The 11,435-nt window shown below is 37.4% G+C and overlaps 1 protein-coding gene across 1 annotated transcript; it reads right to left on the bottom strand.

The window, feature by feature from the left end:
- Positions 1-3,433: 3,433 nt before the first annotated feature.
- MRPL15 (mitochondrial ribosomal protein L15) lies at positions 3,434-11,417 on the bottom strand. Its single transcript, XM_003205039.5, has 5 exons — positions 11,248-11,417; positions 8,313-8,470; positions 5,941-6,106; positions 5,340-5,463; positions 3,434-4,007 (listed from the first exon to the last, which is right to left on the bottom strand). The coding sequence occupies exons 1-5, from the start codon at positions 11,344-11,346 to the stop codon at positions 3,670-3,672; spliced, it is 885 nt and encodes a 294-aa protein (XP_003205087.1). The 5' UTR covers positions 11,347-11,417; the 3' UTR covers positions 3,434-3,669.
- Positions 11,418-11,435: the final 18 nt, after the last annotated feature.

Below are 11,435 nucleotides of genomic sequence, written 5' to 3'. Positions count from 1 at the left end.
CCTTTTAATTAAGTAGTGAAATAAAACCCAATAAAATAACAATGGGAAGCTATCTTCATAATTGATCACTATTATATGACTTCCTGGAGCGCTGACATCAATTATGCTCATATGTCAAAACAATGTTGGCACTCTGCCAGAGAAGATTCAGGCCAGGGCCAATAATTTATGTCTTTGTGTCTTCAGAAATCAGTGAGTGGTTTAGTCAAAACTGCTGACTCTTAAACGCTAATAATTTAGTAGGCAGCATAATGAATGACAAGTCAGTAGCTCTTCTAAGAACTGTTTTGTTGTACATACAAGTAAAAGGGAATAGACATTCGTTTTAATTAGTTTCACTTCAAGCCTGCAGCCACTTGCAGGTACAATAGACACAGACCTAATTGTTATGGAGCTGGATACTTGTTCAAAGGCCTTTTTCATTCCAGTCTCACATATGCGACCTTTTTTATCAAGGAACCATTCAAGCCTGATGTTGATAAAAGAATGAACACCACTTTTGGTATTTTATGGCACTGATATGCTTTCTCTCAGCTAACTGGTAACAATTTTTAGTTACAGCAGATTCAGTGCTTCTTGCAGTGTAATTAATTGTTGCATATGAAAAACAAAAACCAAACCCTCTCAAAACAGGATATTGAAACCATTCGTTTATCTTACAAGCATGAAAACATGGTACAGACGCCTAGGTAGAGGTTGCCCTTAGATGCCAGTGCTGGCTTGTAGTCCTGCATTGAAGGGCCTGATCACCAAATAAATGACAGCCCACTGGGAGGCTGTTTATATTACAGATTTATTGGAAACCTTGTCAATAATTTACATGTGCTTTAGATAATTCTGTATTCAGTTGCCAGCAGACTTGTGCTCCTGATGAGATAAAATGAACAGGATATCCTCTATAGCTTTGTCACTTTTTTCACTAGTAAATAAAATCAGAACAAGTGTTATAAAATGTTAAGTACTATAAGCAGGAAAAAAAAAAAGATGAACATCGCATATTTTAAATAAAGCAACATACAGCCCCCTTTGCCCTCTCCAATTATAAGATGATAAAAGATCACCTTTATAAAGTAGAATGACCGGATTTTGTGGAACGTGGCTGTTTTGGCTCTAAGGTATTTGTAGCATTATAGTACTAGAGCCAGGATACAGCTGCCTTGTGACTAAGATGTCGTTCACTTGAATAAGTGCTATCCAATCACTCGACGTCACCAGACATCTGTTTCCTGTTTTCATTCTTTCTTTCACTGTTATCATTTTATCCAAGTTACCCTTTCACCTGAAAACCACTTAGAAACCTATAGCAAGCAGTGCGTGCACACGCGTGTGGGTATCAAAGAAGTTGATTTAGGAAAAAAATCGCTGAAAGCAGTTTGTTCATTTTAATACAAAGAGCAGGAGTAGAAACAAAGTTGCCTTCCCCCCTCTCCTCCTCCCAAAAATACACAATGATACATAAACACTTTTGTCTTCTGGTCTTCACTAATATGACTAACTTCCTTCTTTGCTTCCAGTTAAGTAGCTTTCCTGTTGAGTACCACCACCTCCACATAATACAATTGTGAATTGATTCATAAAAACAGAAACATTATGGCACAAATAAGGGAAGGCAATAAATACTCTTCCCCCTCCAACTCCTTCCCAAATGGAGGTGGCAGCATTGTAACAACAGCAAGGGAAAAAAAAGTAAAAATAAGTATTGCTTGTCATTTAAGTTTCCAAACCTACAATCATCAGGATGCAGAACAGGATACATCTAAAGTGAGAAAGTTATTTACTTCACGTTCAAGTTAACACTCGCTATACTTTTTTTGGCAAGCAGTGTTACTTTTGATGGGCCAGAAAAGTGTTGTGCACCTTATAAAATACTGATGTTAACACCAGGGAGAGCAAATTCCTGCTATTCACAATTCAGTTTTATACTGGGGTTGTTTTGCTATGCTTCACCTATACTTCAGCTATAAATCAGGAGAACACCCATTATTAATAGCATCTCACACACATTAACAGACAATAGAAACTGAAGTGTAAATTGTCAGAAAAAAAAAAACAACTTTCCACTGCTAATCTCTGCATTCTGTGCTAGTTATTCTGCATGAGAACATTTCACTTTGTCTTGTAATTACAGATGTTCATACAGATTGCCAACGCCACTTGCTGAGCGAAGCAGAAATCTGAGTTGACAAACACCAGCAAAAAAAAAAAAAAAAAGCTACTTCTTTTATTCTCTGAAAGAAAAAGCTTTTCTTACTGAAGCACACAAACGAAACTGCAGGTGTTACAAATTAGAAGCAGATTCTGGCACTTGGAAGGCTTTCCCTAGGTGATGGGGTGGTTTGTCTGCTACAGGAAACTATAAGCAGCATTTCCAAAGGCACATAAAAAATTGGAAAGCAAGTGTTATTCTTATGTTCTGGTCTTCCGGACTGCTTCCTGCATCTTGATATACAAATTATCCCTACTTTAATGCCAAACTCAGCTTCCATTAAAAGTTCAAGTAATTATGAAACATCTCACTAACTTGTGAAGAGTAAGATCAATCACTCACAGATTAATTTAAGATTCTCCTTTCAATTCACTGCATGGTTTGTCATCCCAAAGTGCCCAATCCTAAGCATCCAGATAAAACCTAGGATTCTAATACCTCAGTATTATTGATAGAACAAGCAGCTGTTGGAAAATATTTACTCACTTCGTATCAAGCTGTTCTTGTTACATACTGTGTTCTATAAAAATAATTTGCAGGTTTTTTATACAACACCTGAATTAGTCTCCTACCACACAGTCTGACCAAGTTGAAAACTGAATCCTTATTGTACGTTTTGTCCATCACATACGTCCTTCATAATCTAACATCACTGGATGCACTACTAATATTCATTGTCACTGAATTCTGTGCATGTTCAGCAATGACATTATATCTGCATCTGGACAACTTCTAAGTTCTGTTTGCATAAAAGCAGTTGTTAAGAGAGTTATCTTTTGTTTTTGGAATTCAAACTACACACTATGGCTTTCTCAATTCCATCTGAAGCAACAACTACAAGACAAAAAAAAAAGAAAAGAAGAAAACTGTGATTTTTTTGGCAGTGGTAAAATCCAGAATACTGCTATGAACTTGAAGAGGTTAAATAACCCTTCTGTACTTTGATGGTTTCCAGTGTTATTTTATTTTCGCCATCCAAGAAAAACTGATGGTTTATGTTTTGGAAGTGTTCAAGGTAACATTTTCTATAACATTAATTGGAATGCTCTATAACAATTTAACACTAGTATTTGCTTTACACAAGCATATTTCAGATTTCTGGATTGAAGGGAAAGAATATAAACTACTTATTAAGTCAAGCTACTCTTCAGAAACATCCACTGAAACATACAACTCCAAACTATTTTTTCTGAAAAAATATAATAGGCAAATAATAGCAAGAGAAAGTGCCCAAATACATGCTTTATTTCAGACTCCGCACTGCTTCCAAATGTTAAGATTTTTCATACACAGTATTACAACAATCAAAAAGAGCAAAAGCTACACCAGTAGATTACATAAACAAAAACTTTTGTTTTGTCTGGTATAACAGGAGTCTTAAAAAAAAAACAAACACCACTTCGTATCCATTATTTCATATCCAGATGTTTCCTGTACACCTGCAGTTGTCTCCAGTCCTGAATTTACGAGCTATAGTATTTTAGCAGCCTCTCATCAGTTGGCTTCAGAATTTTCTTGTCTGCCATGTTTACGATCCATCCTGGAGCAAGACCAAAAAATATCTGCCTAGGGTCTTTGCGCGAACTTAACATTTTGAAGAGCTCATCCTTAGTTATGTCTGGTAGGGTGTAACCATACTTCTTGGCAAGTTCAAGTCTGGCTTCTGCAACCTTAGATGGATCTGCCAGGTACCCACGATTACTGGCATCTGTGTAGTAACGCACAAGGTCTTCAGGGGGAAGCATTCGCTTCGGAATAGGCTGGCCACGCAGAAAAAAAGGGACTGGCTTAATTAAAATCTCTGCAAAGAAAAGAGATTAGATAGGATCCTCTATAATCAATATTTAGAGACAATAAATTACACTCACTTAGTATTTTATGCTAAATAATATATTAAGCTAACTTAATAAAAACATACCAAGCAAAAAGCAAATCTTAAGAATATTCTTATTCGGAACGAAATGCCATTTTCCTATCCAAAGAAAGAACTGTGGCATTATAAATATCAGTTAAAACAGTCTAGATGAGTTACCATTTCTAATACATTTACAATGCCTTCACTGGAAAGATAACTCTGAAGAAGAGGCATCTTCTGGCTTAAAGCACTGGCTCAGATGTTAAAAATCACTATTTACACAGTCAACGAGTGGTAACTTCAGCATTTCCTTAAGTATCTTAAACAAAGAATCAATAGGAAGTTTACTGAGATTGGACATAAGGAAGAAACTCTTTACTCAAAGGCACTGTAACAGATTGCCCAGAGAAGCTGTGCACGTATCATTCACTGGCCCTATTCAAGGCTTGATCGAGTGGGTGGCAACTCTGTCCACAGTGGGGGACCGGGAGATAGAACTAGAGAATCTTCAAGGTCCCTTCCAAGCCGTTCTATGAGTCTATCTGGACATTTGTGGAACTGTCCTCACTTCATTTTTAACTACAGTTGACAAATTACATTTCAGATGTTTTTAAACTAAATATTTGATCATTTCCTGGATTAGGAAAAAAAAATTGCTTGTATCAGTCCAGGACAACATATTTTGCACAAAAGAAGCCTACTCCTCTTGTCCTCAGCCTCATTCACACATGAAAGCTCCGTTATTGTCAATAAAAATGGCATGAATGAGTATCAGGCAGGATGCAGCCTTGAGCAAAGCAAAGCCACATTCTTCAGTGAAAGTGTTGTAAAACAATAGCCATTTTTATTGGAATGATTCTGACCTTCTCTTAGTTATTTCCTCATTTTAACTGGAAAGTAATTTTAAATTAAAAGTATCATCAACCAAGCGTCATTTAAATCAATCTTCCCCTGAATTTCCCAAGGGTTATTAAATGTGTGGAAAAGACAAAAATTCAAAGAAACAATCCTTTATTAGTTCCTCTGTTTACCCAGCAACTGACATTTCTTAAACTGGCTGACAGGTAAATAACCATTAACACCAGTAGGGCTAAACAGATAAACATCTTAAGAAAAAAGAAAATGGAGGAGACACTGCAGGTCAACATTTATATACATATCTTTTGCTTAAGCTTTTAGAATGGATGAAGTGGACAACTTTCCCAAAAAAACTACATTTGAAATTTGGACCCTTAATCTTCATATTTTAAAAAGTCAGAAATGAACAGAAATTCCTACCCAAACTCCTTGGATCGTAGAACGACGTTGTAACAACACCTCCATTTTTTTCTATCGCTGCAATTGCTAATTCAGATGCCCTCTGCACTTCAATATTTATTTTTGCTGCAAAGATATCAGCACCCTGTAAATTTCAACACATATTAGAGTAACATTAACAGGAGTATTTTAAGGCTTACGTACATTCTTCTCTGCAAAGTTATAAAATGTTTCTTATCCTGAAAAAAAAAAAAAAACTATGATTTGTCTGTTTACTGTCCCAAATTGCTCTCCTTTAGTCACCTGGGTTCAATAAAAAATGTTTACCCATCCAAAAATCTCATATATTTTTGTATGTTCTAATCTTCCGTCCCAAAATAATTTTTGACCTATTGTTATGTTTTCTTTAACTATTACTTTTGTCTGGTCTTAAAACATCTCCCTAATATTTTGCTTGCACATGCTGCCCCCTAGTGGAATTGATATCCTGAATTCTACAGAAAAGTAATTTAAAAAAGCAAGGATGCTTCCAAAGCAGGACAATTGGATAGTCTAGTGTGAAAAAACTGAAAACCCAAGGCTTTATGCTGCCTGAAACAATATATCTGCATTGTAGGCCTACCTCCTCCACCAGCTGGACACCATAATCCCGTTTGAGAGGTTGTACTGTTACACCTCTAGCATTAGTAAGCTGCGTTAAGTCAATCGGTTGCGTAGGGTCAACTCTACCCAAATCAATCAGGTACTGCAGCCTCTGAAGACTGAGCGGATGATACTGACGTCGGCAACTGGCGAAGAATGAGGGGGAAAAAAAAGGAACAAAAAGAAATGTACAAAATTCAAACTTTAATAGAGCTGGTCAATGATATACAGTACATCTTCAGTTGTCTACCAAGTCTTAAAACAGCCAAGTAAATGCTTGCAAAAGACTCATCCCTAAGCCAGATTTGCATTAAATTATTCCAAGTTACAGAACAAGATTGCACTATGCGTTCTATTTCCACCCTCCAATATGACATTGATCTTTTTGCTGTTGACAAGCTGGTTGGTTTAAGGAAGCAGCAAAACATTATGAGTTAAGTATAAGCACTTCTTGCTAATTCAGTAAGATTCTAAATAACCACCACATGAAAGTGAATCCAGCTTGGTAACATCATTGTAATGCCTTTGGAAAATCTGGCAAAAAAAAAACAAGTCAAGACAAACTATCACCAAGGAAAATTAAGTATTCTGTCAATAGCCGTCACCTTTAGCAGAATCTTCTATTGCCTTTTATAAAGTTGTAACTTAACACAATCGAATCCTCAGAGTAGATTGCCCAGTCCCAGTCTCTCTGCCTACTCCAAAGGATTCCTGTGATGCTCAAAACTATCCTCATACAATCAATTACTGCTACTGGAAATCCATGAATGCTTGTAGAAAAACTGAGAAGTTTATCTAAATTAAGCCAGGAAAAAAAAAGCAAAAAAAAAAAAAAAAGCAACAGAATTAGTCCCATTAGATAGCTCGTAACAGAGCTAAAGTTGAAAAACTAGAGGATTAGCACTGGAGATAGGGAAAAAAAAAAAAAAAAAAGAGGTACAGATAAACTCTAGAGACATTGTTCACTATGCTCTTATTCTACCACAGTAGTCTCTGGAGCGCACTTAAGTTGAAAAAGTACCTTTTGTTATTGTTTCTATGTGTACTCAATATGATTACAAAGCAGTAGGATCCTTTTATTTTTGTCACTGCAGAAGCTTGGATTTTTATGACACTGCTAACGTGAGAAGCTCAATGTTTGCATTCTGTAGCATGTCCTTTGTAGATGAAAAGTGCTTCTCATTTACTCTTATTGTAAATTAACCAAAGAGGAAGAAACGACAGTAAATGGAAATATAATTTAAAACACTTCAAAACTAACAAGACTAGTTGAAAAAGACTTTAGTAATGAGGACAGGTCTGTATAAACTCATATATAAATTGAAAATATAAAACTGAACTGCTATTTGCTGAAGTTACATCAGCAAATGAAACATTAAATCAAACTGCAATTTTTAACTAACAAACAAAGACATCAGTCTTTTCATTCTTAAACTGTCTCCATTTGTGGCACATAACAGAAGTTACTAGTACCTATAACAGTATTGTATAGGTATAGAAGTTTTTGAGACCACAATTAAAAGGAATAAAAACAGACAACAAAAACCTAACAGTTTTCCATCTGTCAATATAGTTAAGAAAATGAATATAAAGACCAGCACACAGATCCGCCACTAAGAAAAGAAACAGAAGAAAAAACAAGTTGGGTGACTAATGTTAAAAAGCTGAAAGAAGGACAATGGCACAAATGAGCACAACGAGAAAAGGGGACAGAAGCATTGGACAAGGCAGAGCACCTGATGTAGCAAAGGACGATTTAATGTCTGACAGATTTGTTATTAATGAGCTTTTTAAGATACTAGACAGTACAGATGGAGCACAGATAGACATAAATGGCACCACTGCAAGGCTAAGCAAGTAAAGCAATGAAGAAAAGCAGAATTGCTTGGCTAGCAGACATCAGAGCTGCAAGTGAATAATGCAAACTGAAATAACAAAGAAAAGCTACACTTTGAAGGCTAACATCTTCACAGAAGTTCATTAAAGGCAAAGTGCCCACTTCCAGTCAGTCCAATCAGCTATCTGCTGTGACAAGAGGCATGGAGAAAAACAAGGAAGTTTGGAGGAGGGTTCTCAGAAGAGAAATAGGTTTAATTGTAGGGGATGGACTGCTACAAATGAGAGATTATGCAAAGAAAAGGGCAAACAAGACAAGCTGCAAAGCAAAATGAAATAATTTATTAAAAGAAATAAGTACCTCACGAGAAACAGGAGATTCTGCTTGCAGGCAAGGTAACTATCAGACATAACTAGTCTACAACATGTTTTGGCATACTAGACAGATTCTGGCTTCACGAGAAAGACTAAGAAAAGCAGACTGATTAATTTGTGTGCTACTATGAAAGAACTTACCTATGTCCCTCATTAAACCCGTATTTTGGTATACACAAATAAAATGGAGTTTGGCCACCCTCAAAGCCTAATCGGGGGCGATTTCCTCTCTGTCTTTCTCCTTTGTGACCTCGACCACACTTTCTACCTCTGTGTCGTCCACGGCCACGTCTTCTCTCCTTGAAAATAATAAATGATACATTTAGTTAACTACTTTCTAACGAAGAATCTTTAAAATATAAGATTTCTGAGACATATCCAACACAACAAAATGCTAATTCTTAGAGAGGGAAAAGAGTTAGAAACAGCTCTTTTATAAGGGGAAAAATGCTCAGAAAAGCAGTTAATGCGGCCTTTTTTGACAGTCCGCTCTTGGTAAGCATCACAAATAGTTGGAAGTTTACATGAACACATATTGCAATAAAAGGAATAGTAGTACTTGATCCTGCCTGTTACACATTCTGCACTCTCCAAGTTAAACAATTATGCTGAATTAACTGTGAATATTCCCTCTTGTTTAATGAAAAAGTTGCTTAGTGCTCAGAAGTTTGCGAATACGAACAGTGGAAATCAAAGATGCAGAGATTGCATGGAAACTTCAAGATGCAGAGGAACAGAAAACCTGCAATGCACACATATAATTCTTTTCCAGGGACCAAGATCTTTTAGAAAGTCTGTAACTACTGACTACAAATCTGAAGAGGATTATATTTCAAACTTTTATTACTGCTTAAACTAAGACCCTGAAACTAAGCTGAACTTCAACTTAGCACTGCAGCCACAAGTAGCTTGTTAGCAATCCTCTTGCAACAGCATTTACACAGCTAAGTGACAAACAGCAAGTGTAAAAAAAAAGTAGAAAAAATTAGTTACATCATTTAGCAGAATCTGAGCATGCAAATATCTACAGCATCACAAGATAGGCATTAAACAATGGTGGAAATGAGCATCTGGGTGTACCAGCTTGAAATGAAGCAGTGCCAGCCCGCACTGACCTAGCTATTAAAAATCTACTGCATAAGATTACTTAATCTCACATACCAAAGATCTTGCAGCACTAAAGCTCACTTTGATTTCCTCGTGCTTTGTCAGGGATAAACCACAAGCCTCAGATTCCTCACCACTGCGCTGTACAGTTAAGAGTTTGCTACCGAGCTCCAAGAGGCACAACCATATCTGCACATCACCTTGATGCATGCTTTTGATTTACAAAGTTTTTTTCCATTTAATTGCTTACATTCTCACGTCTCCACAAGTATTTACTGTTTTCCACTGTATTCTTCAATTTGAATCAGTCATACTGGGAAATACGTAAAGGAACATATTTTAAACACGATTTGTAATGTTCACAAGCAACCTTTGATATCCTAAGTCACTCCATAATCACTGTTGATTCAAAATTAAGTTAAATAAGTCATTAGTAAAAAGATTTCATTGTCTCTTCACATTCTAATTTTTCGCATCCAACATTCAAGCAAACTGTGGGCACTCGTAATACTGTAAATCATTCATTGCAGTTATACTGCAGCAGGGAATATTTAGTAAAACTAAGGTTTGAGAACTGCCACAAAGACAAAAAATCTGTTGTTTTATGTTTTTTTTAAGTTATGGAACACTTAATGTACATTGGCATATTAATAAAAAAGCCAATGTGGCTTTACATACTTTAAAAAAAAATCATTAACATACTTGAAACAAGGCAAGGCTTACCCGTATTAATATTAAATAGCACAGAGTAGAAGTGCAAGATCATGCTAGACTACACTACTGCCACTGGAAGCTGTCTCATCCCTAACCCACACACTGTACTGCTTAATTTAAAGAATCTCTTGTGTTGTATAGCTCTGCATTAGATAAATCAGGAAATTAAACCAGATGAAAATTATTTTTTGTCTAATTAGTTTTCAGGGATTTCATTCCTTGATCTGGCTCACCACACAACCTTTAGCATCAGCACAAATACACAGCAGGAGTGAAAGTACTTGGAGGCAGATGGAGGGCATTACTGGCCCATTTTTTCTGGCAGCTGCCTGCACATACACCAATTTGTGGTCAAAAATAGAAAGCAATTGGTATACTGACCACATTTTAGATTGTCAATAGGGCTAATCAAAACATTTTGGTTCTTTTCACAACATCTGTTAGTGAAATAACATGCACTTAAATACACTCATTTGAACTGATTACATTTGTTCCTTTAAACCTCAAGTTTAGACAACATGGGTGTGATTAGTTTGAAAAAAAAAAAAAAAAAAAGAAAGAAAGAAAGAAAAAGAAAAAAAAAAGGACACCAGCCCCACACAGGGTCTCCCTTCCAGGCTGTTATGACCTTGACAAAGCTGCATCTAGAGAAGCAACTTGACAGGAGAACTCCTGATAACCACAGTGGAAAAAAATATCGGTCCTCCTGCCACGACATGGGCCTGTGCGATTACAAATATGCAGAACTCACCAGGTCTGTTAGTATCTTTGGAGAGCACTGCCAGGGATGCTCTGCCTGGAGTTCTGTTTGTTCTCTCTTCCTATGACTCTTCTTACCCCCATATCAGTTGGGCTTCTTTTCCTTACTTCTCTATTGTTTTATAAGTAGGGATGAGAAGAGAGAATTCAGTTTTGTTCTGGAACAGTCACTACTAATAACAAATGCTGGCTCGAACTACTTTCCTTTTCTGTCTGGCCTCTCCTTTTTAATGCATACTGTTACTCCCAAACATAAACGTTTGGTATTCCATATTTTTAATGTCTCTCAATCACTACAATAACCCTGAGGCCCAGTTAGGGCCGCCTATCAGTCAGCTGTCCGTGGAGATGGCCACATGCACAGAGGTTTAAGGGATACGGGGCCACCCCACCTCATTCCAGCTGGGCAGCTCTCCCAGGCCTGCCGCGGTCTCCCAAAGACCTTACGACGGCCCCAGGGAGCCCGAGACCCACCCGACCAGCCACAGGCACTCACCGGCTTTTTTGAACCCGGGTTGGGCCTCAGGTTGGCCAGGCTGACCTTAGGCAGCGACCGCAGCAGCTGCAGAGCCCCATGCGCACCATTCCCGCTCATCGCCACTGCCCTCCCAAGGACGACGGCGGCGCTCCCCAGGCAGAGCTGCTTTACGGCAAGAGCCGTAAACCGCGCATCCCAGCACTGTC

This window comes from Meleagris gallopavo, chromosome 3 (assembly GCF_905368555.1).
Source record: "Meleagris gallopavo chromosome 3, MGAL_WU_HG_1.1, whole genome shotgun sequence".
NCBI classification, from domain to species: domain Eukaryota; kingdom Metazoa; phylum Chordata; class Aves; order Galliformes; family Phasianidae; genus Meleagris; species Meleagris gallopavo.
The sequence above is the reverse complement of the archived record's forward strand: the minus strand, read 5'-3'. Positions and strand labels throughout refer to the sequence as shown.

What these genes read in the sequence shown, in the direction of transcription:
- MRPL15 (XM_003205039.5), bottom strand. Translation starts at nt 11,346, where the DNA reads ATGAGCGGGAATGGTGCGCATGGGGCTCTGCAGCTGCTGCGGTCGCTG. An exon ending in GGGTTTAATGAGGGACATAG is followed by an intron (nt 6,107 to 8,312) that starts GTAAGTTCTTTC and finishes ATTCTTCGCCAG; the next exon opens with TTGCCGACGTCAGTATCATC. An exon ending in CTACGATCCAAGGAGTTTGG is followed by an intron (nt 4,008 to 5,339) that starts GTAGGAATTTCT and finishes TTTTCTTTGCAG; the next exon opens with AGATTTTAATTAAGCCAGTC.